Here is a 27750-nt window from a genome sequence, read left to right on the forward strand (position 1 = left end):
GAGCTCTCAACGTTGTTACGGGAAAGGATGAAGCTGATTGGTTAGTTCTTGTCACATGACCCACGGTGCGCTTGCGGCATTCTGAAAAGTTGAGATGTTTTTACATTTTGCTGTATCTAAAACGTATCGAACCGAACCGAACCGAACCGTGACATCAGTGTATCGTATCGAACCGAACCGTGAATTTTGTGAACCGTTACACCCCTAATATATATATATATATATATACACACACAGTAAAAAAGGTTGGGTTGTTTTTTTAACCTAACCGTTGGGTTACACATATTGGGTCAATGTGTTGGGTTATCTTAAAAATTGTTGGGTCATTTTTTTTCGTCGTTGGGTTATTTTTAGTTATAACCCAACTGTCTCTGGCTTCAAATTTTTATAATAATAATAATAATAAACTTTATTTTATAAAGCGCCTTTAAAGGCTACTTCTCAAAGCGCTGTACACAAACAAGCAATACAAAGCTCAAACAATAAAAGTAACATCAACAATCAAATGCTAATTTAAAAAAATAAGTCTTAAGTCTACCTTTAAAAATGTCATAGCCCTGTGCTTCCCTAAGATCAGGAGGCAGAGAATTCCGACAGGAGCATATGAAGAAAAGGCCCTGTCACGTAAGCGTGTTTGAGGAACAACCAACAAGTTGGATTGAGAAGAACGCAGTCTCCGAGTTGGGGTATAGGAAGTTAACAACTCAGATAAATTATAAGGGGCCAAGCTATGCAATGCTTTATATGTCAGCATCATCATTTTAAAATCTACTCTGAATCGGACTGGGAGCCAGTGTAAGGACTCCAAAACTGGAGTGATGTGATTGCATACCCTGGACCCAGTCAATATCCTGGCGGCCGAGTTTTGTACATATTGTAGTTTGTTAAGTGTGGATTTAGAGACTCCGGCTAGAAGGGCGTTATCGTAATCTATCCTAGAGATGACAAAGGAATTCATCAGCTTTACAGCTACTGAGAAATTTAGCATAGAATGTAATCTAGCTATATTTCTGAGGTGAAAGAAGGATGATTTAAATGTACTCTGGACAAAAGAATCAAATGAAAGCCTGGTATCGAAAAGTAACTCCAAGATTCCTTACTTTAGCTTGAGTAGCCAAGACAGAGCCATCAATAGTCAAAGATAAGGAACCAGCTTTTGAAATTTGATGACAGAAGCCAATAAGCATAACTTAAGTTTTACCACTATTCAGACACAAACAAATCATCCATTCCTTTATCTCAGAAACACAGCCGGACAGAAAATCAACATTAAGATGTTCACCAGACTGAGTGTATATAAATCTGCATATCATCAGCATAAAAGTGTTAATGGAGGCCAAGCGATCGCAACAACTGTCCAAGTGGTGCCAGATAAATATTAAAAAGCAGAGGACTGAGCCCTGAGGAACCCCAGTGAAAACAGAGCTAATCTCAGACCTGAAACCACCCATGGAAACGAACTGAGAACGGTCTGTAAAATAGGATTTAAACCACTTCAAAGCTATCCCCGACACACCAAAATCTTGTTCAAGGTGGGCGAGTAATAGACTATGATCAACAGTATCAAAAGCTGCTCTTAAATCAAGAAAGATGAAAATGGAAATTACACCAGAGTCAGAAGCCATCAACAAATCATTGGTAACTCTGACCAAAGCCGTTTCAGTACTGTGGAATTTATGAAAACCTGACTGAAGAGGATCAAACAGGTTATTAATTGCGAGATGGTTACGTAGATGAAAGGCAACAACACGCTCAAGTATTTTTGCCATGAACGGAAGGTTGGAGATACGTCGAAAATTTTTGAAATCCTCCAGAGTAATATTTTAATATTAGTTTGATGTATATAACTGTTATAACATGAAGTTTGTGTCTGATACGTTAATTTTTTTTAATACATTAAAAAGTTTGTGTTCCCTTTAGTCCGTTTGTTTCCCCCAGAGAATTAGATCGATTGTAAATGAATGCTATTCCTGTTTGTTCGCCAGCATTAATACATTAAAAGATTTAATGTTTAGACAAGCATTACTTATAGTTAATAAAAATTGTCTGGTGAAATGTGAAAGTTTGACGAAATCATTAGAATTAAGCAAGAAAGCTTTATTTATACTAGTGCCCCAAATTTACATAACGTTAACATTACTCCTACAACCAACCTTTAAGTCATATGCATTTTAGGGGACCAGCACTAATTAATTGTACAGTAAAAGTGTTTTTATGGTTTATTCATATTGAATATTCTTATGCATCTATTAGAATACCCTATAATTACAGCAATTTCTCTTATGAAGCTAGATTGATTGACATGTTTTTTTATGTGTTTTGCTAAATGTGTTTATACTTCTGTTTTATACAAAGGACTTTTTTTGTGAAGAAAAAATTGCAACAATAGAATTTCTGCCTGAACATTTCAAGGTAAGTAACCTATTTAAATTAATGATACCATGATACATACATACAAGTTTTAAATTTTACTTAGACTTATGACTTCCAAAAATGAGGTGAAATAAGTGTATTGCCGGATTCCGTCCAACAAAGCTTTCCTTCAATTACAGTGTACTTTTGTTCCTCCCTACAAGTCCCAATCAGTTTAAGGGTAAAGGGTGGTAAAATTTACTCACATTAGCCGCAAATATTGGCACAAATTTTCTGGAGGGAAATCTACTGACCGACATCTCATGAAGCACGTTTAGTCCAACGAAACAATAACGTTGTAATATGGATCATAATTACTTTGTTTACGTTTCAGTTCTTCAGCGACAGAACTGCTTGTGTCCGTTATGGAATAACTCACGGTCAGAAACTGTGTCTTGGTAGTAAAAAAACGGCATGGTTTAGCAGTGTACAGTGTCACAAACAGAATGAGACGATCCACCGGAAAAAAGAATGAATGAAAGATAGTATATTGGAAGTTTGGCGCTCCCTCAGCTGATGGAGGCGGAACTTATAGCGATCGCTTTTTTCTTTCTTTTATTTTTCAACAGTTTTTATATGTGTGAGAGTGTGTTTTATGTTGAATGTGAATGTATCTGCATGATTACCATCTGTTTGAGTGCAAATCAGCCCAAATCAGCTCACTATTACTGTATGATCACGGCTATCAAAGTGAACGCGTCTATATGAATAGAGAGAGTGGATTATTTACTTTATGGCACATTTGTGTTATTACCATCTGTATAAGTGGCCATCAGCACATCAGCACTTATTTGCATCGTAATTCATTGTAAATACTGCATTTCTAGCAATCTCAGGATGTTCTATATTGGCAAACAAAGTTAAATCTTTTTTTTATTTTTCTTATTATTCTTATTTTTCTCACTCAAATTATTGTTATTGTATTTTTCTAGTGCTCAAGTAAATCACTTTTATGATGTCTAAGTTTCTGTCTAGTGTTTTATAACTGAAAAAAAAAACTATGCAGTGGTATGATTACCTTCACCTTTTTTGTATAAGACAAGTTGTAAAAATAAAAATGGTTCCAAGAAGATATTTAGAAAAAAAAATGACAATTTTATTTTTTGGGTGTATTATCACTTTAACCAATTTAAATTCGCTATAGCTTTTAACTCATTTAAATTCACTCATTTGTAAAGTAAGTGTATCAATGAAATATCATCACAATGCATGTTAACTGAACTTTTTTTTTTTTTTTTTTTTTAAGGTTGGCACTAATTAGTGCTGTACTTGAATCATGAGACAAGCCATAATCCACATGTCCTGGTGCTTGGTGAAAAAGGAAAACTTATATTATTTTATTAAAAGTTTTTATTATTTTTAAACAGGGAGGCTATGGACCAGAAGACGATACTAAAAGCAGTCGATATGTGCTTCAAAATTTTCTTTGTATATGACATCTACTACCTAATCAGTAAAAAACTTTTTTATCATCAGTAGGCCCAGCAGTATATTTTTTATTATTATTACTTGACTTTATTATTATTTTTTGTTTGATTATTATATTTTATATTCATTTTATTTGAAAGTCGTAATATTTGCCAAGTATAGTAACCCATATTCGGAATTGGTGCTCTGCATTTAACCCATCCAAGTGCACACACAGAGCAGTGAGAAGTGAACACACACCCGGAGCAGTGGGCAGCTATAGATCCAGCGCCCCCCGGGAGCAACTGAGGGTTCAGTGCCTTGCTCAAGGGCACTTCAGCCATGAGTATTGAGGGTGAAAGAGAGCACTGTTCATACACTCTCCCCCACCTACAACTCCTGCCAGCACCGAGACTCAAACCTGCGACTTTCGTGTTACAGGTCCAACTCTCTAAACATTAGGCCATAGCTGTGAACTGTATTTGCACATTTGTGTGTTTTGATATGAATATGAATTTGTACATCTTGAAAATGGCAGTTGTATTTTTACACATTCTGTATATTAAAATATATTTGTAAATGTGTTATAAGCATATTAAAATAAAATCTGTAATTTACAACAAAGTTGTTTCAAAATATGGTTGTGTTAAGTAATTTCTTTATAAAAAATACTGATGTTAATATGAATAATTAACTTAACTGTTGGGTGACTTTTAACCCAACAGGATTTTAACCCACATATGGGAAGGTGCTATATAGTTGGGTTACAGGTTGGGTTAGTTTAAACCCAACATTTGCCGTGTGTGTGTGTGTGTGTGTGTGTGTGTATATATATATATATATATATATATATATATATATATATATATATATATGAAGAATTTGGTTCCAAAACGCGATAAACGGCAATTTAGAAAAAAACGAGTTACCGCCAAAACAAGCTCCCCATTGACTCTCTATTCAAAGTTTGATAATCAGTTTTTAACAAAACGCGATATCCGCCGTGTTTCGCTGCCCTGTTTATTCCCTTTTTTCTCAAACAGAGACAAACGCCAGTCCTGTTTTTCCGAAAAAAGCCCTACAGTTCCATTCGACCAATCACCGTGCACCATTCCATGACGCAAACTGTCATGGCGGCACCCTGTCAGTAGACGCCGGTAAACACTCGCCTCAGACTTTTAAGTTTTTATATAGGCTACTAAAATGAATAACTTTGATGGTATTGAGGAGCCAATGGTTGTGTCGTCTGTGGGAAAGAAGCGGAAGCGGTCAAAAGACAACCATGCAAGGGAAGTCAGAAAGAAAGTCAGGCGGTGGCAAAATACCGACGATTGCTTGTTCTCACAGTGAATCAAAAAACTTTTGTCATGCCGACAAACTGACAGCTGACGATCTTGTAAAAAACTTCGACACTCTCTACTGTCATACCACAAAGGCCGAACAAGACCAAGCAATTTTACGCCTGATAACAGTAAAACGGGTACAGCGAAGACGTCCCAAGGTGGCAATTGAAGATGCACAGAAGGAGAGGGAGATTTTATGGTTTATTCATATTGAATATTCTTATGCATCTATTAGAATACCCTATAATTACAGCAATTTCTCTTATGAAGCTAGATTGATTGACATGTTTTTTTATGTGTTTTGCTAAATGTGTTTATACTTCTGTTTTATACAAAGGACTTTTTTTGTGAAGAAAAAATTGCAACAATAGAATTTCTGCCTGAACATTTCAAGGTAAGTAACCTATTTAAATTAATGATACCATGATACATACATACAAGTTTTAAATTTTACTTAGACTTATGACTTCCAAAAATGAGGTGAAATAAGTGTATTGCCGGATTCCGTCCAACAAAGCTTTCCTTCAATTACAGTGTACTTTTGTTCCTCCCTACAAGTCCCAATCAGTTTAAGGGTAAAGGGTGGTAAAATTTACTCACATTAGCCGCAAATATTGGCACAAATTTTCTGGAGGGAAATCTACTGACCGACATCTCATGAAGCACGTTTAGTCCAACGAAACAATAACGTTGTAATATGGATCATAATTACTTTGTTTACGTTTCAGTTCTTCAGCGACAGAACTGCTTGTGTCCGTTATGGAATAACTCACGGTCAGAAACTGTGTCTTGGTAGTAAAAAAACGGCATGGTTTAGCAGTGTACAGTGTCACAAACAGAATGAGACGATCCACCGGAAAAAAGAATGAATGAAAGATAGTATATTGGAAGTTTGGCGCTCCCTCAGCTGATGGAGGCGGAACTTATAGCGATCGCTTTTTTCTTTCTTTTATTTTTCAACAGTTTTTATATGTGTGAGAGTGTGTTTTATGTTGAATGTGAATGTATCTGCATGATTACCATCTGTTTGAGTGCAAATCAGCCCAAATCAGCTCACTATTACTGTATGATCACGGCTATCAAAGTGAACGCGTCTATATGAATAGAGAGAGTGGATTATTTACTTTATGGCACATTTGTGTTATTACCATCTGTATAAGTGGCCATCAGCACATCAGCACTTATTTGCATCGTAATTCATTGTAAATACTGCATTTCTAGCAATCTCAGGATGTTCTATATTGGCAAACAAAGTTAAATCTTTTTTTTATTTTTCTTATTATTCTTATTTTTCTCACTCAAATTATTGTTATTGTATTTTTCTAGTGCTCAAGTAAATCACTTTTATGATGTCTAAGTTTCTGTCTAGTGTTTTATAACTGAAAAAAAAACTATGCAGTGGTATGATTACCTTCACCTTTTTTGTATAAGACAAGTTGTAAAAATAAAAATGGTTCCAAGAAGATATTTAGAAAAAAAAAATGACAATTTTATTTTTTGGGTGTATTATCACTTTAACCAATTTAAATTCGCTATAGCTTTTAACTCATTTAAATTCACTCATTTGTAAAGTAAGTGTATCAATGAAATATCATCACAATGCATGTTAACTGAACTTTTTTTTTTTTTTTTTTTTTTAAGGTTGGCACTAATTAGTGCTGTACTTGAATCATGAGACAAGCCATAATCCACATGTCCTGGTGCTTGGTGAAAAAGGAAAACTTATATTATTTTATTAAAAGTTTTTATTATTTTTAAACAGGGAGGCTATGGACCAGAAGACGATACTAAAAGCAGTCGATATGTGCTTCAAAATTTTCTTTGTATATGACATCTACTACCTAATCAGTAAAAAACTTTTTTATCATCAGTAGGCCCAGCAGTATATTTTTTATTATTATTACTTGACTTTATTATTATTTTTTGTTTGATTATTATATTTTATATTCATTTTATTTGAAAGTCGTAATATTTGCCAAGTATAGTAACCCATATTCGGAATTGGTGCTCTGCATTTAACCCATCCAAGTGCACACACAGAGCAGTGAGAAGTGAACACACACCCGGAGCAGTGGGCAGCTATAGATCCAGCGCCCCCCGGGAGCAACTGAGGGTTCAGTGCCTTGCTCAAGGGCACTTCAGCCATGAGTATTGAGGGTGAAAGAGAGCACTGTTCATACACTCTCCCCCACCTACAACTCCTGCCAGCACCGAGACTCAAACCTGCGACTTTCGTGTTACAGGTCCAACTCTCTAAACATTAGGCCATAGCTGTGAACTGTATTTGCACATTTGTGTGTTTTGATATGAATATGAATTTGTACATCTTGAAAATGGCAGTTGTATTTTTACACATTCTGTATATTAAAATATATTTGTAAATGTGTTATAAGCATATTAAAATAAAATCTGTAATTTACAACAAAGTTGTTTCAAAATATGGTTGTGTTAAGTAATTTCTTTATAAAAATACTGATGTTAATATGAATAATTAACTTAACTGTTGGGTGACTTTTAACCCAACAGGATTTTAACCCACATATGGGAAGGTGCTATATAGTTGGGTTACAGGTTGGGTTAGTTTAAACCCAACATTTGCCGTGTGTGTGTGTGTGTGTGTGTGTGTGTATATATATATATATATATATATATATATATATGAAGAATTTGGTTCCAAAACGCGATAAACGGCAATTTAGAAAAAAACGAGTTACCGCCAAAACAAGCTCCCCATTGACTCTCTATTCAAAGTTTGATAATCAGTTTTTAACAAAACGTGATATCCGCCGTGTTTCGCTGCCCTGTTTATTCCCTTTTTTCTCAAACAGAGACAAACGCCAGTCCTGTTTTTCCGAAAAAAGCCCTACAGTTCCATTCGACCAATCACCGTGCACCATTCCATGACGCAAACTGTCATGGCGGCACCCTGTCAGTAGACGCCGGTAAACACTCGCCTCAGACTTTTAAGTTTTTATATAGGCTACTAAAATGAATAACTTTGATGGTATTGAGGAGCCAATGGTTGTGTCGTCTGTGGGAAAGAAGCGGAAGCGGTCAAAAGACAACCATGCAAGGGAAGTCAGAAAGAAAGTCAGGCGGTGGCAAAATACCGACGATTGCTTGTTCTCACAGTGAATCAAAAAACTTTTGTCATGCCGACAAACTGACAGCTGACGATCTTGTAAAAAACTTCGACACTCTCTACTGTCATACCACAAAGGCCGAACAAGACCAAGCAATTTTACGCCTGATAACAGTAAAACGGGTACAGCGAAGACGTCCCAAGGTGGCAATTGAAGATGCACAGAAGGAGAGGGAGATCACGAACAAGTTCTACTTGCTCTCCAAGGATCATCCCACGAAGGTTCCTGTCTGCAAGGCAACTTTCTGTGCAGTGCTGGGTGAGTTTATTTGTTTTATTTCATAAATAAATAAATAGATAGATAAATTAATAAACAGATAGATAAATACACAAATATATAAATAAATAACATGCTAAAAGTGAGATATTATGTAAAAAGTTATTCAAGTTATTGGTTTGTAGGCCAACCCCAATTCAGGCTGAAATGGGTTTGTGGTTGACTGCCACTGTATATTCTGATGAGCCACTAGCCTATGCTATCTCAATTTCCTCTTAACAAAGAAATAAATTGTTAGTTTAACTTGTCATTGCAGGTATTGGCAAAGATAGAGTAGCTCGAGTGGCAGGATATTATGCAGAGAATGCTGAGGCCAGACCAGAACATAGGGGTGGTGCTTGCAAAGTTACAGAAAATGAAGAAAAGAATAAGAAGAAACTTGTGATGGATCACATTCAAACATTCACTTGTAGGGCAAGCCACTATGGCAGAAGAGGAGCACCTGGGCGGAAAATACCTTTCCAGTGACCTCAGCGTAAAAAAAATGCATAATTTGTTCAAGCAGCAAAATAATGATGCTGTTAGCTACTCTCTCTATTACAGTGTTTTCCGATACAATTTCAACCTTGCATTTGGACATCCAGCCACCGACGCGTGTTCTACATGTGCAAAGTTTCATCTCACAGTAAAGAACCCCAGCTTGCCCGAAGAGGAGAAGCGTACAGCATCAGCATCTTTCATTTTGCATCCCAGACGAGCAAGGGTGTTTTATGATTTCCTTGGGCAAAGTGACAATGCAGCATTGACAGTCTGCTTCAACATGATGGAGAATCTGGTACTCCCAAAAACCCCCATTGGTCAGGCGTACTACTCCCGCCAGCTCTACATGTACATCTTTGGTGTTGTTGTCCATGCTGGGAAAGGCAGCAAGCAAAGCAAGGATGACATCCATCTTTACACATGGATGGAACACAAGAACAGAAAAGACAGTAATTTGACTGCTTCTGCTCTGAACCACTGTTTTGTTTTCGACAGCCATTGAATGTTGCACTTTGCAATGTTCAGAAGTTGAGATTATTCAGTGATTCCTGTTTTGGACAAAACAAAAATGTGAATGTTCTGTCAATGCTGTTTGCTTTAACAAAGCAGAATTGTCCTAATATGATCACGGAATATGTGTTTCCCATCAGGGGACACAGTTTCATTCCTGTTGACCGCGTTTTTGAGAGGATTGAGCAGCAGATTCGAAAGCACAATACCAACCTCATGCCAGAAGAGTACTATGACATTTTGAGGAACCATGGACATGTCCATGTCTACGGCCAGGACTGACAAGCTTATGATTTCAAGAAGGCAACACAGGTTTTTGTAAAGCCACAGAAGTCATTCAAGCTCAGTGATGCTAGAATGCTGGAACTTAGGAATGACAAACTTGGATTCAAGACTGTGTACAACAGTGACTTCTGCTATCACTCGGTTTTGAAGCGACGACAGAACTGGGCAAACTTCAAGCCGAGTCAGCTCCCAAATGTAAGCACAGTGAAGGATGCAAAAAGAAAGGATGTGCTTAACTTGCTTGCTGAAATTGGTGCCAGTGACACTGTGCGTGCCTTCTATGATGGAGCACTCATTGTAAATGATGCCGACCGTGACAGCCCCGAAGAATAATTCTGCCGATTGTGCCTTTTGAGTTCATGGTTTCAGTGCATAATAAGTGTGTGTGAACACGTGTGTGTGAGAAATACCTCAGCAAACAGGAGGAGGAGTTAAGTGAGTGCGGAGAAAGTCTGTGTGTAGTTGGGTGTGTCTAGATAATGGCACTTCACAATGGCACTGAATTGTAGTTGTCCATAATAAATAGATAGATAGATAAATAAATACATAGATAGATAGATAAATAACATGCACTACAACATGATTAATGTATTTCATATATCTGTGTTCCACTATAAGAAATTTGTTCAAGTTGGCATTGTTATGTAAATCGACTGTCATGGTTGCTTATAGCCTAGTTATGTTGCACAATCTCACACAGATGTATTGTTTATTTAAAGTTATATTTTGCACAGTTATGTTTTAATGACACAGAAATATTGTTTTTATGAACATGTTTTTATGAAGCATTGTGATGGATGTATTTTTTAGAAAATCTGTTGTCCACGTTTGGGATTTGTATAGATAACTTACTATTTAATACTATTTAACTTAATAATTGCACAGTTTTGTACATTGTTTTGAAAATTTTATGAATGTAGTGAACAGAATAACAAGATGAATGCAACAGAAACAAAATTTTGCTCTAATGTTACGTATGAGTTCAGGATGAATTTGAAATGTTGCTATTAACAGCATTAATATCAGACTGAAATGAATGCAATCTGAAAAAGGCAGCGAGATGAATGTACTTTTAAAAATTGGTTTAATGGTTTAATATAAGTGATGTTGTTCAAGTTTTGGGGTTTGTCATATGTATAGACAACCTTTCCTTGTTATTCATTGTTATGTCTTTGCTCAATTTCATACAGAAAGTGAGTTTTTGTTGATGAAATGGATTTGTAGCATTTTGGGGAAAAACGTGTCATGGATATATTGGATTTTGGAGAGAAAAAAATTTATTTGTTTAATAAATGTTTAAAATCAAAATATGGATTTGATTTTTCTATGTTATTACAAACTCATAATGATATATTACAGTTGGAAACAGAAAATAACAGTTTTCATACAAACAGTCTTTTGGGAAAGAAAATGCCTTTTTTCTCAATTTAACAATTTTGGATTTATAGCGTTTTGGAACCAAACTCTTCATATATAGATAGATAGATAGATAGATAGACAGACACACACACACACACACACACACACGGCAGGGCCCCAAAACACCAGATAAGTAAAACTTTGTGAGCCTAAATGTAACATTACCACAAACAGACATTAAAGATAAATGAAGAATACACACCAACCTCTTTCTGGTTCCTCATGTTTTATTCTCCCGTTTTCTGATTCCTCGTGTTTTATTCTGCAGGATTCTGGTTCCTCGTGTTTTATTCTCACGGTTTCCAGTTCCTCGTGTTTTATTCTCCAGGTTTCTGGTTCCTCTTGTTTTATTCTCCAGGTTTCTGGTTCCTCTTGTTTTATTCTCAAGGTTTCTGGTTCCTCGTGTTTTATTCTCCAGGTTTCTGGTTCCTTGTGTTCTATTATCCAGGTTTCTGGTTCCTCCTGTTTTATTCTCACGGTTTCTAGTTCCTCCTGTTTTATTCTCCAGGTTTCTGGTTCCTCGTGTTTTATTCTCCAGGTTTCTGGTTCCTTGTGTTCTATTATCCAGGTTTCTGGCTCCTCGTGTTTTATTCTACAGGTTTCTGGTTCCATGTGTTTTATTCTCCAGGTATCTAGTTCCTCATGTTTTATTCTCCAGGTTTCTGGTTCCTCTTGATTTATTCTCCAGGTTTCTGGTTCCTCGTGTTTTATTCCGCATTTTTCTGGTTCCTCATATTTTATTCCCCATGTTTCTTGATCCTCGTGTTTTATTCTCCAGGTTTCTGGTTCCTCGTGTTCACTCTCCTCTTTAACAAACATCATTTTCACAGCAGCAGATCTTAGTTCAGCTGATACTCCTCCAGATATTCCTGCATGTTTCAAAACTTAGACGACTGTGAAGATGAAAATATTACAGGTACGCCTATTTACTGAACTGATCAAGAAACTGTATTTTTATCTTAAAAGAAACGTTTCTAACTGTTTGTATTAAGGGAGCATGCCGACAAAACAACAACAGAGAGCACGGCGAAAATAATTCTTCCTCCTCTGAGGTTTACTGGTGTTTGTAAAACAAACGAATGTGTGTAGCGCCTCCCGCTGGACTGGAGAGTGCGAGGTGCAGAACAAAAACACCCCAGACAGCACACATACGTTGTGCTGATGTCGGCACGGTATCGGTCAGGGAGCGTTTGATAGGAAAGATTTCGCCGCAAGGTCGGCCTCTGATCGGAAATGCTCTCCGGCCGATGATGGGACGATGCATCCCGGCCGCTCTGCGTGGATGCGGTTCACCGGCGTTTTGATCATCGTTATGGACCATATATAACAAAACAATACACACCTCTTTCAAGAACAGATGCAACTTTATTAATATTTTCATTTATTTCATATTACATGTACAAATACATTAACATTTACCCGATGCTTTGATCAAAAGTGGATAATTCGGGATTATTTGTAGTCTTTTGAAATTCAACCATGATTTTACTACAGCTTTTGCAGTAAAACCATAGTAAAAACAAAATCAACCATAGTTTTACTACAATCACCATGGTTTAACTATGACTGTTGCAGTAAAACATTAGTATCTACCAAAATAACCACGACTAGATTACTTGCATGGTTATATGTTGTATGAGTATAGCACTTTTTTACAATACTTATTTCAAAGTAGGTTTACATAAAATGCATGTTTCAAGGTTGCAGTTTAAAAAGCCAGAGGTGACAGACTCATTGGGAAAGACCATCTACTAGTTCATAATAAAAAGTCATGTGTTCAGTGCTGTCAACATCGCAGGCTAACTTTATGGCAAAAACTTTTTATAAAGAGTTACATAAACACATAAATAATAATTAAAGCAATTAAAATATATACATAGTTTATACATATTTATTTACACACACATATATATATATTATAAATAAGTAATTAAAATGTTTTAAATTGCATGATACAAATTCTAAAATATTTTCTGATAAAATCTTACTAAACAAGTCTCTTTTTTTGTGTTCAGTTCACATTAACATTATCTTTCAACATTTTTAAAGGGTAAGTTAAAAAATGTTCAATCCATTTTGTATTGTTATATTGTTGGTAACATTTGTAAAAGAACAATGTTTATTCTTTCTCCAAGATACCGTTTATTTGTCAGCAAAACTGATGCAAAACAACATGTTTTCATTTAGATGCTGCATTGTGTCATTTTGTTAAAACTCCTCATCCTGTAGAGTGCTGCTTACAAATAAAATTGGACATGTAGGTTCACATAACTCAGAGAGCGTAAATACTGTTCATTTACAGATATTAGAGATGTTGCAATAAAGCAGGTTGAAAATCATTAAATTTACTCTTATAGGCAAAATAAGGAAAATATCTGTTTTGTTTGTTCAATATTTTGTGTGTTCATGTACAGTTGTTGTCGTCTGTAGTCTTTGTGAGCGTTGGCATCATCTGAAGTCTTCACAAGTGAGTTTGGATTCAGTCTGGAGCTGCTGTAATCTCTAGAAACCTTGGGATGGCCATCCTGAGATGACAGGGAAATCAAAAGAAGAAAGTTTAGCATAGCTGCTGCTGTTCATATTATTTCAGACAAAAGATTATTTATTTCATCACATATAACTGGAGTGGATGGTCATTACATGTGTTGTGTGAATACTAAACTATGTATTTTAATCTAATTTAAACAAAAAAAAAAGTGTTAAAAAGTGCAAGCTAGTGTTAGAGGTCTGTACACATACACACACACAAATACAATTGCATAATTAATGAAAGAAAATAGAATATAAAAAGATTAGAAAGGTAGTTAGAATTTTTTTAAAGCATAGAATTAGAATAGTGAGTGTTAAAGTTAGAGGGTCAAATAAAGATGGAAGAGACTAAGCTGTCTGGATTGAGTGTCAGCATTTGACCTCCTGTAGTTTGTCTCCGTGCCTCTAGAGGTCCCCTGTGTTCCCTTCTGTCTTTGTTCTTCTTTGTCTACTCTTGTTAGCGTTATCCAGGTCACCTGTGCCTTGTTTCTGTTAGAGTATTTTAGCTGAGTCTTTCCCTTGTTTGACACCTGGTTTTTGAGTTCAGGCTGCATGATACCAGCTCTGTATTTACTATTTCTTCCAAGTCCTCCCATGCTACCTCAAGTAAGGTGTTCCTAGTTATTTGTTTGTTCACACGCTCTTGATCTGTTTTCTCCCCTTGTGGAGTTTTTATTTTCCCTTGTGGTTTTGTTTTCCCATTATCTCTCTTGTTATTAATTCCTCTGTCTGAGAATAACTTTTGTTGGAGTTTTTGGCTTGCAAAGTCCTTTTTTTAATAAACCAAAATTGCTTGGAGTACTGCCTTGAGTATTTCAATTGGGTCCAATTGAAATTGGGTCAATAAGATAGACCCTCTATCTTATTGACTCCCCTGAGTACCCTGTTATCCTGGGTCACCCTTGGCTGTGCAGACACAATCCCCATATCGACTGGCCCACTGGCACTATCCTAAGCTGGGGCTCTACTTGCCAACTCTCCTGCCAACTTCAGAGTTCCCCAGCCCCTTGTTTGGAGTTTCAAGAGTCTATCGACCTGTCTCGAGTCCCCAGAGTTTATCATAAGTTTAAGGCAGTGTTCAGCAAGTCCCGGGCCACCTCCTTACCACCTCACCGCGCTTATGACTGTGCTATTGAATTACTCCCTGGCTTGCCCTCCCAGGGGTCAGATCTTCTCCATGTCTCCCCCAGAGCGCTCAGCTAAGGAGTCCTTGGCAGCCGGTATCATCCGTGCCTCAACCTCCCCAGCTGGGGCAGGTTTCTTCTTTGTTTAGAAGAAAGACGGGGGTCTTAGGCCTTGTATTGATTATCGGGGCCTCAACAAGATCACGGTTCGTAATCGATACCCTCTACCGCTCATGGCCACTGCCTTTGAACTGCTTCAAGGAGCCTCTGTTTTCACTAAACTGGATCTCCGCAATGCTTACCATCTTGTGCGGATCCGGCAGGGAGACGAATGGAAGACTGCCTTCAACACCCCCACAGGCCACTATGAGTATCTCGTAATGCCGTTCGGACTCACCAATGCCCCCGCAGTGTTCCAAGCACTAATTAATGATGTCCTCCGGGACCTTCTTAATCAATTCGTCTTTGTATACCTTAACGATATTCTCATTTTCTCAAAGTCACTGGAGGAGCATGAGGGGCATGTAAGCAGGGTTCTCCAGAGACTCCTTGATAATCACCTCTACGTAGAGCCAGAGAAGTGTGAATTTCATGTTACCCAGGCTCAGTTTCTCAGATTCATTGTCACTCCTGGCCACCTGGAGATGGACCCTAAGAAGGTAGAGGCGATCCACAACTGGCCCATACCTACTAATGTGAAGGAGGTACAACGTTTCATTTGCTTTGCAAACTTCTACAGGAAGTTCATTAAGAATTTCAGCTCTGTTGTTGCCCCTTTGACAGCACTTACTAAGGGAGGAGGTACCAAGGTTCAGTGGAGTCCGGAGGCAGCGGGGGCCTTCGAAGATCTCAAGCGCCATTTCACTTCCGCTCCTATTCTTCTGATTCCTGACCCAGACAGACCTTTTGTGGTGGAGGTGGATGCCTCAGAGGTGGGGGTGGGGGCCATCCTGTCGCAGAGAGGTACAGATGGAAAGTTACACCCTTGCGCCTTCATGTCTCGTCGCCTGTCGGATGCCGAGCGCAACTACCACGTGGGGGATCGTGAGTTGCTCGCAGTTAAACTGGCCTTGGAGGAGTGGCGCCACTGGCTCGAGGGGGCCCAGCACCCTTTCCAGGTTCTCACGGACCACAAAAACCTGGAGTATCTCCAGCAGGCTAAGTGGTTGAATCCTCGGCAAGCTAGGTGGTCACTGTTTTTTAATCGATTCCAGTTTCTCCTATCTTACAGACCTGGCACCAAGAACGTCAAGCCAGATGCCCTGTCTCGAGCCTACTCCCCTGAGACACAAGAGAAGCCTTTGACCCCAATAATTCAGAGGTCTAGTATTGTCGCGCCCCTTCAGTGGGAACTGGAAAGAATGGTGCGAGAGGCCCTTGCCCATGAGCCTGATCCAGGTGGTGGTCCCCCTGGACGCCTGTTCGTTCCTCTAGCGGCCCGATCCCGGGTCTTGCAGTGGGCTCATGAGTCTCCCTTGACTTGCCATCCAGGAAGTGCCCGCACCCTTGACTTTCTCCAGCGGCGGTTTTGGTGGCCATCCATCAAGTGGGACGTTAAAGTCTATGTGGAGGCCTGCTCCGTATGCAACCAAGGGAAGTCTGCACATCAGCGACCTCAGGGACTGCTCCGTCCCTTACCTATTCCCCGCAGGCCATGGTCCCATCTCTCTCTGGACTTTGTTACCGGGCTTCCGCCATCCAAGGGCAATACAGTCATCCTGGTGGTTGTAGACCGGTTCTCCAAAGCGGCCCGGTTCATTCCCCTGCCCAAGCTGCCTTCAGCCAAGGAGACTGCGGAGCTCCTCATGAACCATGTCTTCCGCATATTTGGTATTCCCCTGGACATTGTCTCTGACCGAGGTCCCCAGTTCTCGCCACGGTCCTGGGGAGCCTTCTGCAGGCTTATTGGGGCAACGGCCAGCCTATCGTCTGGGTTCCATCCGGAGTCTAAAGGCCAGACGGAACGTATTTATCAGGACCTGGAGACCACCCTATGGTGTATGGCGGCTAACAATCCCACGTCTTGGGCCACCTATATTATTTGGGCTGAATATGCCCATAACACCCTCCAGTCCTCGGCCACTGGACTATCCCCCTTTGAATGCCAGTTTGGATATACCCCTCCATTATTCCCAGAGGAAGAGGCACAAGTTGGTGTTCCCTCGGCCCAACGCTTTGTCCAACGATGTCGGCTTACATGGAGGAAGGCCAGACGTACCCTCCTTCGGACTTCCCAGAGGTACCAGGTTCAGGCTAATCGTCGCCGTCGGACAGCCCCCAACTTTTGAGCTGGTCAAAGTGTTTGGCTATCTACTAAGCACCTGCCCCTCCGGGTCGAATCCAAGAAACTCTCCCAGAAATACATCGGCCCTTTTCGCATAGCAAGGAAAGTTAACCCTGTTTCTTATCGTTTATTTCTCCCTCGTTCCCTTACAATTAACCCCACATTTCATATCTCTTTACTAAAACCTGTCTTGTCTTCTCCGTTTGCTCCCCCGCACAGGCCCCCTCCACCTCCCAGGATCATCAGCGGCCAGCCAGCCTACACAGTGCGCCGGATACTGGACTCCCAGAGGGTCCAGAACTCATTACAATATCTGGTGGACTGGGAGGGCTATGGGCCAGAGGAGCGCCCCTGGGTTCCAGCCAAAGACATCCTTGACCCAAGTTTAATCCGGGAGTTTCACACCCGGAGGCCTGGGTGTTCTGGAAGGAACGTCAGGAGCCGTTCCTAGAGGAGGGGGTCCTGTCAGCATTTGACCTCCTGTAGTTTGTCTCCGTGCCTCATAGAGGTCCCCTGTGTTCCCTTCTGTCTTTGTTCTTCTTTGTCTACTCTTGTTAGCGTTATCCAGGTCACCTGTGCCTTGTTTCTGTTAGAGTATTTTAGCTGAGTCTTTCCCTTGTTTGACACTTGGTTTTTGAGTTCAGGCTGCATGATACCAGCTCTGTATTTACTAGTTCTTCCAAGTCCTCCCATGCTACCTCAAGTAAGGTGTTCCTAGTTATTTGTTTGTTCACACGCTCTTGATCTGTTTTCTCCCCTTGTGGAGTTTTTATTTTCCCTTGTGGTTTTGTTTCCCCATTATCTCTCTTGTTATTAATTCCTCTGTCTGAGAAGAACTTTTGTTGGATTTTTTGGCTTGCAAAGTCCTTTTTTTTATATAAACCAAAATTGCTTGGAGTACTGCCTTGAGTATTTCAATTGGGTCCAACACCTCAGCCTCTGTGGCCTAGTGGCAGATCTCTCACCCACCTCACCAGAGACCCAAGTTCTAGCCCGGCCCGTGACATTGAGTTGGGGAGGTCATTCCACCAGGAGGGAACATTTAATTTAAAAGTCCGTAAAAGTGACTTTGTGCTTCTTTGGGATGGCACAATCAAGCGACGTTCACTTGCAGAACACAAGCTTCTAGAGTGCACATAAGTCTGAAGTAACAAATTTAGGTAAATGGGTGCAGAGCCAGTGGTAGTTTGTAGGCAAAAATCAATGCCTTGATTTTATACGAGCAGCTATTGGAAGCCAGTGCAAATTGATAAACAGAGGTGTGACATGTATTCTTTTTGGCTCATTAAAAATTAATCTTACTGCCGCGTTCTGAATTAATTGTAAAGGTTTGATAGAATTGGCTGGAACACCTGCCAAGAGGGCATTGCAATAGTCCAGCCTGGACAGAACAAGAGCTTGAACAAGGAGTTGTGCAGCATGTTCCAAAAGAAAGGGCTTGATCTTCTTGATGTTGAATAAAGCAAATCTGCAGGATCGGACAGTTTTAGCAATGTGGTCTGCGAAAGTCAGCTGATCATCAATCATAACTCCAAGGCTTCTGGCTGTTTTTGAAGGAGTTATGGTTGATGTGCCTAACTTGATGGTGAAATTGTGATGAAACGATGGGTTTGCTGGAATCACAAGCAGTTCTGTCTTGGCAAGGTTGAGTTGAAGGTCCATCATCCAGGAAGAAATGTCTGTTAGACAAGCTGAGATGTGAATAGCTACCGTCGGATCGTCAGGATGGAATGAGAGGTAGAGTTGAGTGTCATCAGCATAGCAGTGGTATGAAAAGCCATGTTTCTGAATGACAGAACCTAATGATGCCATGTAGACAGAGAAGAGGAGTGGTCCAAGAACTGAGCCCTGAGGCACCTCAGTAGTTAGATGTTGTGAATTGGACACCTCACCTCTCCAAGATACTTTGAAGGAACTATCTGATAGGTAAGACTCAAACAATTGAAGTGTGGTTCCTGAGATGCCTTTTGCCAGTAGGGTTGATCTGGTGGTTAACCGTGTCAAAAGCAGCGGACAGATCAAGCAGGATAAGTACTGAAGATTTGGATTCCGCTCTTGCTAGTCTTAGAGCTTCAACAACTGAGAGCAAGGCAGTCTCAGTTGAATGTCCACTTCTGAAGCCAGATTGGTTGTTGTCAAAGAGGTTGTTGTGTGTGAGAAATGTAGAGACTTGGTTGCAATGAAACAACACAGTTGCAATGAAAGGAAGAAGGGAAACTGGGCTGTAGTTCTCTAAAAGAGATGGATTGAGGTTGGGTTTTTAAGTAGTGGAGTTATACGTACCTGACTAAATGATGAGGGAAAAAGACCAGTGTGGAGGGATGTGTTGATGATGTGAGTGAGTGCAGGTACAACTGCAGGAGAAATGGCTTGAAGGAGATGAGATGGAATAGGATCAAACGGGCAAGTTGTAGGGTGATTAGAAAGGATGAGTTTTGAGACTTCTGCCTCAGAGAGTGAAGAGAAGGATGTAAATGAGTGTAAGTTTGCTGGTGATATGAGCTTGACTGATTGTGGTGTGGAAAGTTGTGCACTAATGTGTTTAATTTCATTAATGAAAAACGTTGCAAATTTGTCAGCTATTAGAGATGAAGCAGGAGGGGGAGGAGGAGGACAAAGAAGTGAGGAAAATGTTTTAAAAAGCATGTGAGAGTTAGACAAATTGTTAATTTTTTTATGGAAGTATGTCCTTTTAGCAGTGGAGACATTTGCAGACAAGGAAGAGATGAGTGACTGATACATATTAAGGTCAGTAGAATTTCTGGATTTGCGCCCACACCCTTTCAGCAGCTCTAAGCTTAGAATGGTATTCGCGTAGAACATCAGATAAACATGGGGCAGAAGGGGTGTTATGGGCTGGCCTGGAAGACAAGGGGCAAACAGTGTCTAAACAAGATGTAAGAGTGGAGCAGAAGCACTGTCAGCATCAAAGGATGCTAACAGTTTAGGGGAAACAAGCGAAGATAAAGCCATAGCAGATAGCCGGGAGGGTGAGAGTGAGCGTAGGTTACATCAAAAGATGACATGTGGAGGGGTAAGTGATTTGTCAGGGACCATGTTGAGTTTAAGAGTGAGGAAGAAGTGATCTGAGGTGTGCAGTGGAGTAACCAGTACATGATCAGTAGAGCAGTGACGTGTATAAATAAGGTCCAGTTGGTTGCCTGATTTGTGAGTAGCAGTAGTTGACACTCGATTGAGATCAAAAGAGGCAGGTAGAGTGTGGAAGTCTGCAGATAGAGGTTTATCTAGGTGGATGTTGAAATCTCCAAGCATAACTAAGGGAGTACCATCCTCAGGAAAATTTGAGAGCAGCACATCTAATTCATCAAAAAAAATGTATTGTTGTCCTCAGGGTCAATACACAACTATTCATACCCATACTCATAATTTGTGCTCTGCATTTAGCCCAGGGAACAGTTGGGGTTCAGTTCTTGCTCAAGTCGTGGTATTGAAGGTAGAAGAGAGTGCAGGATATTCACTCTCTCCACCCTACAATCCCTGTTGGACCTGAGACTCAAACCCACAACCTTCAGGTTACAAGCCTGACTCTCTCACCATTAGTCCATGACTGCCCCCGGTAAAACAAAAACCAAAGAAAAAAGATTAACAAAGTAGATTAAGATATAGGATCACCTACAGAACTACTTAAAATCATATTAAAATGTCACCATGAAATTAAAGTTGACAGTTATTGTTTTTAATGGAATATTGCAGTGCTGAAATGATTTATTTGTGCACATAATGTATTTCTAATTGATGTGTCCTCCTGATCTTTTATCAAAATAACTTTCCTTCTCCCTCACAACATCTTCTCTTCTCTCCTCTGATGATGGAGTAAGAAAATCATCTCGGGTTACTTGACTGTAACCCTGTTCCCTGAAAAAGCGGGAACGAGATGCTGCGCTCAATAGCGCTATTGAGAACATTCTTTGTTCGACCGGTTGTGAAGCACGTGTGTCAAACACGCCAAGAATTGGCTTAAATAACCTCGGTAGGTGACGTCACATATTACACTCACCTGAAGGTTATAAATAGACGTGACACGGAAACTCCCTCAGGTTAATATTTGTCTGAAAGGACGTCCGGGCACGTTAACAGTGCGGCATTGAGGCGCAGCATCTCGTTCCCGCTTTTTCAAGGAACAGGGTTACAGACAAGTAACCCGAGACGTTCCCTTATCAAAAGCTACTCTCGTGACCTCAACTGCTTAGCCCCACGAATGAAGCGGGCGACTAGAGGGTGCTTTCCCACAGAAATGCCATCAGTCAGACCATGGCAAGCCGAAATAGCGGCCACATAGGTTCTGAGAGTACTGGGGCCTGTGCCTGAGGATAATTTCTCTTTCAGAAACTCCAGTACTGAAACAATTTGGCAGTGAGCTGGGTCTACATGGTGTGTCATGCACCAGTCCTCGAAAACACGCCATTTGAGGGCATACATTCTTCTAGTGGAGGGAGCCCTAGCACTTAGAATAGTTTCTATTACATTTGCTGAAAGGCCAGCATCTCTTAGTTGGTCCCCTCTCAGGGGCCAGACGTGAAGGTTCCAGAGCTCGGGCCGGGGATGAAATACTGTCCCCTGCGCCTGAGAGAGAAGATCTCTCCTGATCGGAATCGCCCACGGCGAGCCGTCGAGGAGGGATATTAGATCTGAGAACCAGACTCTGGTCGGCCAACGGGGTGCTATCAGTAAGAGGCAAGACCCCTGTTGACGGACCTTGGCCAGGACTCCCGGGAGCAGAGCGATCGGAGGAAAGGCGTAAAGACGCAGTCTGGGCCACGCATTGGCCATAGCGTCCAGACCCAGGGGAGCCGGATGAGTCAGAGAGAAGTAGAGGGGACATTGTGCTGTCTCCTGTGTAGAAAAAAGGTGCACCTCTGCTTCGTAAAATCTTTCCCAGATTTGACTCACTACTTCGGGGTGGAGTTTCCATTCCCCGTGTGTCACAGCTTGTCTGGACAGCAAATCTGCTCCCACATTCATATGCCCAGAAATGTAAATCGCCTTGAGGGACAAGAACTTGTCCTGTGCCCAAAGCAGGACCTGCTGTGCTAACTTGTTCAAGCGGCGCGAAAACAGTCCACCCTGGTGATTTATGTAAGAGACTACAGATGTGTTGTCCATCCGCACTAGGACATGGTAGCCTCTCAACTACTGGAGGAAGTATTTCAGGGCCAGAAATACAGCCTTCATTTCGAGGCAATTTATGTGCCATTCGAGAAGATGACCTCTCCAGATCCCTTGGGCTGGACGGTTATTTAAAGACCGCTCCCCAGCCAGTGAGGGAAACGTCTGTTGTTAGCATCTTGCGACGACAACACGGACCTAGAGTGGGACCCAAAGTCAGAAACCGGGGTCTGAATCCACATAGATAGGGTACGAAGCCCCTGGTGCGTAACCCTTAATTGCCACTGGGGATTGGCCCTTGGATGAAATCCCCTGGCTCTGAGCCACAACTGAAACGACCTAATATGCAGGAGACCCAAAGGTATCACCATGGATGCAGCTGCCATGAGACCTAAAACTTTCTGAAAGTGATGAACTGTGATTTTCTGGCCTAGCTTTATGTTCTTTAGGGTGTTTAGAATGGATTCGACACGTGCAGGAGACAGCTGTGCCGGCATTGCGACCGAGTTTCATACCACCCCCAAATACGTTGTCCTCTGGGAGGATGAGAGAACGCTTTTCATGGCATTGAGTCTCAATCCCAGAGATTCGAGATGAGCTAGATCGACATCCCGATGTCGAAGTGCTAGCTCTTGAGACTGAGCCAGGATCAGCCAGTCATCTATATAATTCAAAATGTGGATGCCCTTGAGTTGTAGAGGAAGCCACAGCTGCATCCATACATTTCGTGTACGTGCGGGGTGACAAAGATACTGGTAAGCTTCGCCCCCGAAAGCGAACCTCAGGAACTTCCTGTGTTGTGGCAAGATCTTGATGTGAAAATAAACGTCCTTGAGATCAATAGTCATGAACCAATGGCCTGACTGGATCTGAGACACAATCATCTTGATTGTCAGCATTTTGAACTTGTATGTTCTGATTTAGCGGTTCAACCCGTGAAGATCTAAAATTGGAAGCAACCCCCCATCTTTTTGGGGAACAAGAAAATACCCGCTGTAATAGCCTGACTGTCTGTCTGGCAGGGGAACATGTTCTATGGCCCCTTTCTCCAGTAGAGTTTGCAATTCCTGTGTCAATAAATGCACTCGTTCCGGTTTCACGGAAGTGGAGACCACGCCGTTGAAACGCGGAGGACGATACGCGAACTGAATTCTGTAGCCTTTCTCTACAGTCCTTTCTACCCATGGGCATTTGGCAGTAGCTTCCACGCCGCCAGCTTCTCCGAAAGGGGCACTAATTTTGACACTTCGTTTTGTTGGGGGGATGTTAGATGTCTGGTGTCCTGAAACATGGCAGTAGGCAACAGAGCATTTAACATTTCGCTGGAGACCGCTGCTCCCCGAAACACCGGTGGTGGCGGATATAAAACAACGGGCCCTGGAGGGTGCCAGGAAGGAGTCTTTATTCTCTGTTGGAATATTACGCACCCCTTCCGGAGGGGGCACACCCTCACGGTCCTGGGCACGCCAGCCTCAGGCTCAGGAACAGCTCCCCATTCTCTTCAAGGGGGGGCACGACGAAGTTCTAAAAACGCCTCTTCATTGATAGACCCGCCTGTGCTCAAGTCTTTTAGCAGGTCAGCCTGGTACGCCTGCAGAACCGCCATGGTGTGCAGGGCAGCACCAGCCTGACCCGCGGCCTGAAAAGCTTTCCCCACCAGCGAAGATGTCATTCTGCATGGCTTAGTGGGGAGTGTAGGCTTTTTAAGGGACGATGAAGTCCCAGGGGAGAGATAGCCCGCAAGTGTCTCATCATATAGCCCCATGACTTTGAATCAACGATAGTCGAATAAATTGACGTCGACGGAACGAAGACATGGGACGAATATGGCTTACTCCACGACCGTACTAGCTCATCGTGGAGATCACCGAAAAAAGGGAGAGACCGTCACTGAGGCCCCTCCCCTTGGCCACCCGACAGAAATCTGTCGTCTAATTTTGAGCGTTTGGGGGCCTCTTGCTCTTGTGGCTAGTCTAGTTTTAAGCGATCAACTGCACAAGTTACCACTTCGAATAGCTCCTCATACGCTTTATCATCGTGGGAGGAACGCTCTATGGTGGCACTTTGCATCTCAACAGAGGCAACATATGAAGTCTCCTCGGGCTGTTCAGAAGAAGTGCCGGGCGCGCTTGAGAAACGGACACGAGGGCTTCATGATCTGGCGAGAGCACGAGAGAAAGGGGCGGAAGGGGCCACACGCCTCGGCCAGATCGACACGCGACCCCCAGGATCTTGAGGGAGAATCTGCCGGCTCGTAATTTTTGAAAAACGCGAGCGAAGCACTTTAATCGATAACGTGTCACAGTGCTCGCATTCTCCCTCGAGCCCGAGGACAGCGTGCTCTTCTCCCAAACACTCAAAACAGAATCTGTGAGGATCATCCTCTGAGATGAGCCTCTGACACTGAGGCAGGCATCTCTTATTTGATTCTGTCATTCTCTCTTTTTTTCTCTTTTAATATTCTGCTGCAACGCAGTGTTTTATTTATATTTTTCCCCTTTTTTTCTTTCTGTTTATTTTCTTATTTACTCAACTCTAACACACACATACACACACAATGCGGTCCTTGAAGACAAAGAAACCTGAGGGAGTTTCCGTGTCACGTCTATTTATAACCTTCAGGTGCGTGTAATATGTGACGTCACCTACCGATGTTATTTAAGCCAATTCTTGGCGTGTTTGACATACGTGCTTCACAACCGGTCGAACAAAAAGCATCGAGAGTAGCTTTTGATAAGGGAACTGTCAGTCACCAGAGATAACAGGAATAACAAATCACAGCAATCCAAATAATTAATGGACCAAATTAAATCCTGCTTTACCTTTTTTCACATTCACTCACTTACTGTCCAAAATAAAAAAGAAAAAAAGAATGACAATTGCAAAAAAAAAAAAATTCTTAAAATTTCCTTGATTTCTCACATTTAAACTCCGTTTTCATGTTATTTTAAAGTAGTTGATTCTATATCCTAATGTGCTTTTTTTTCTTTCTTTTTTGTTATGTTTTTATTTATGGTCATATAAAAAGGTTTTTGGCAATGCTTTAATTATTGCACTGTATGGTGTTAACAAATTATTAATTACTCACACATGAACAAAACGTGTCTGATTCATTGTGTTTTCACTTTCTGTCTTCAGTCTGTGTAGATGCAGTATTACAGAGAAACAGTGTCTCATCCTGACTTCAGCTCTGAAATCAAACCCATCACACCTGAGAGAACTGAACACGAGCAGGAATCAAATAAAAAACACAGGAGTGAATCACTTATGTGATGTACTGAAGGATTCACACTGTAAACTTGAGAGATTGAGGTCAGTAGCATTCACATAAAATAATCAAAATGATGAAAATCACTTTCTTTATCTCTTATGTGCTGTTCAAGGTGCTGAAATAAAAACATAAATGGTCCCTTTATCTAAATGATGTGGTACTTTGTATGGATGTCATCACTTGGTGCTTTAAAAATAGAAAATTAAATTGGATTGATATCTGGTTGTGTGTTATTGTTAAAAAAGCCACATTAAAATGAACAAGGAAATAATTAAATCTGAAATTTTTCTTAATTTTTTTCAAACAAAATCAATAAATCCACCATAATTCAGACCACAAAATACACAAATTTAAATTGCATAGACATGAACAACCATCAATCACGTAATTAGCCCTCGCATTGAGTTCCTCTATGAGGTTAAAATTATATTAGATGCACCAGTAAAGGTCACAGTCTGGAGGTTACTTGCATCTGAAGGTGTCCCTTTGTTGTCGCTGATTGGCTGGAAGTTCAGTAGTCGCTGAAGTGACGTCTTGGGAAGGCCCGTGGTGGGGCATTTGCTGAAGATGGAGTTGTGTATGGCTGGTTGAAGTTGAACTGGCAGACGAGGTCAGGCGTCGGAGACTCGACGTTACAAATTTAACTCAGAACATGAAACTCTCAAACGGAAAAGAAAAGAAGTAAAGTTTGATGAGACTAGGTTGTGTTCCTTCTCATCGTGGCTAAGTAGCACGCTGGAACCACGCTTAAAGAGCATTGATAACAAACAGCATGGCTAAAAGCTAAAGCTAGGTAGCAAAGCTAACAACTAAAAGCCACATGACTAATAGCAGCAGCATCATAGCTAGAGACTAAAAGCCAGATTTTATGGTGTCCTAAGTATTTAAACTGGCCTGTTGGCCGCACCTCAAATGTTGTCTTGACCAATCAGATATTGTCTTGGCTCGGAGGTATCATAAATCATATGTTTATCTTACCAAGCATGTGGTCCGAATTTTCCCACTCTTGCAGGGTCTAATTTTGGACATGATTTCTATAACCAGGTTATGATATATTTGACAAATAAATGATTGTCTGAACTAATTCAAGCAAGCAGATTCGATTAAATCGATACTAGACATGTCTATGTATCCTATAGTTATCAAAAGACATACACAATAAGTGATTATAACATGGTAGTCGAATGTGTGGGTTACATATAAATGAGTATGGAGTTAAGCGTTGGAATGATATTCATTTAGAAGTCATTTTGGAGTTCATTTTGGTCCATATATATGTACAAAAGACAGTTTCTTTGTCATTCTCTGACATAGGGATGTTCTGTGAAGACAGAGGTTTAAAGCCTCTCCCCCTTAGGAATTTCAGTCTGGTTCTGCTAGGTGGGGGGGGGGGGGGGGGGTGGTCAATGGAAGTGTTTAACTCATGGGTTTCCATGTGATGTCCAGCGTTGCATTTCCATTACGAACAAAACATTTGACACCAAATTTCTCTTCTTCGAATTGAAATTGTAAATAATTGTTCTAGTGGTGTTAATGTTGAAAGCTGTTTTGTCAACAAGTTGGTTGCTCATCTTGCTTGGGACTTGTGGCACAGAATTATGACTTCCTGAGGAATTAGGCTCTGTGTTTCAAACACAGCCCTGATAGACTCTTTAATTTGAGTCATTTCTGTTACACTAGTGAACCAAACTGAGGGACCATTTTGAAGGCTCAGGAAACCTTTGCAGGTGTTTTGAGTTGATTTATTTGATTGGCATGTCACCATATTCTAATTCGTTGAGATTGAGAATTGATTGGTTTTTGTTAAAATGTGAGCCAAAATCATCACAATTAAAAGAACCAAAGACTTAAATGACTTCAGTCTGTGTGCATTGAATTTCCGAATTTGAGCTGAATTACTGAAATAAATGAACTTTTTCATGTTATCCTAATTTATTGCCAAACACCTGTGTGTGTGTGTGTGTGTATATATATATATATATATATATATATATATATATACACACACACACATATTACAAAATGACCTTTTCGTTCCTGTGGTCCCTGAAGGCCGCAAACAGCATAAGTGTGACCTCCCCAAATGAATGGCACATGCAGTAAGAATTAAACAAAACACTTTATACTCAATATCTCATGA

General features: G+C 40.7%; 2 protein-coding genes across 2 annotated transcripts in view; both read right to left on the reverse strand.

Moving 5' to 3' along the window:
- LOC127953105 (zinc finger protein 501-like) overlaps positions 1 to 12327 on the reverse strand; it is a 41525-nt gene extending 29198 nt beyond the window's left edge. Inside the window, exon 1 of the mRNA XM_052551998.1 lies at positions 11482 to 12327. Within this exon, the coding sequence (XP_052407958.1) occupies positions 11482 to 12097 (616 nt within the window). The 5' untranslated portion in view covers positions 12098 to 12327. The remainder of the gene's footprint in view (positions 1 to 11481) is intronic.
- LOC127952487 (zinc finger protein 658B-like) overlaps positions 1 to 27750 on the reverse strand; it is a 70098-nt gene that overhangs the window by 11452 nt on the left and 30896 nt on the right. The window lies entirely within an intron of this gene.

The sequence above is a fragment of the Carassius gibelio genome, chromosome B3 (genome assembly GCF_023724105.1).
Source record: "Carassius gibelio isolate Cgi1373 ecotype wild population from Czech Republic chromosome B3, carGib1.2-hapl.c, whole genome shotgun sequence".
Taxonomy (NCBI): Eukaryota; Metazoa; Chordata; class Actinopteri; order Cypriniformes; family Cyprinidae; genus Carassius; species Carassius gibelio.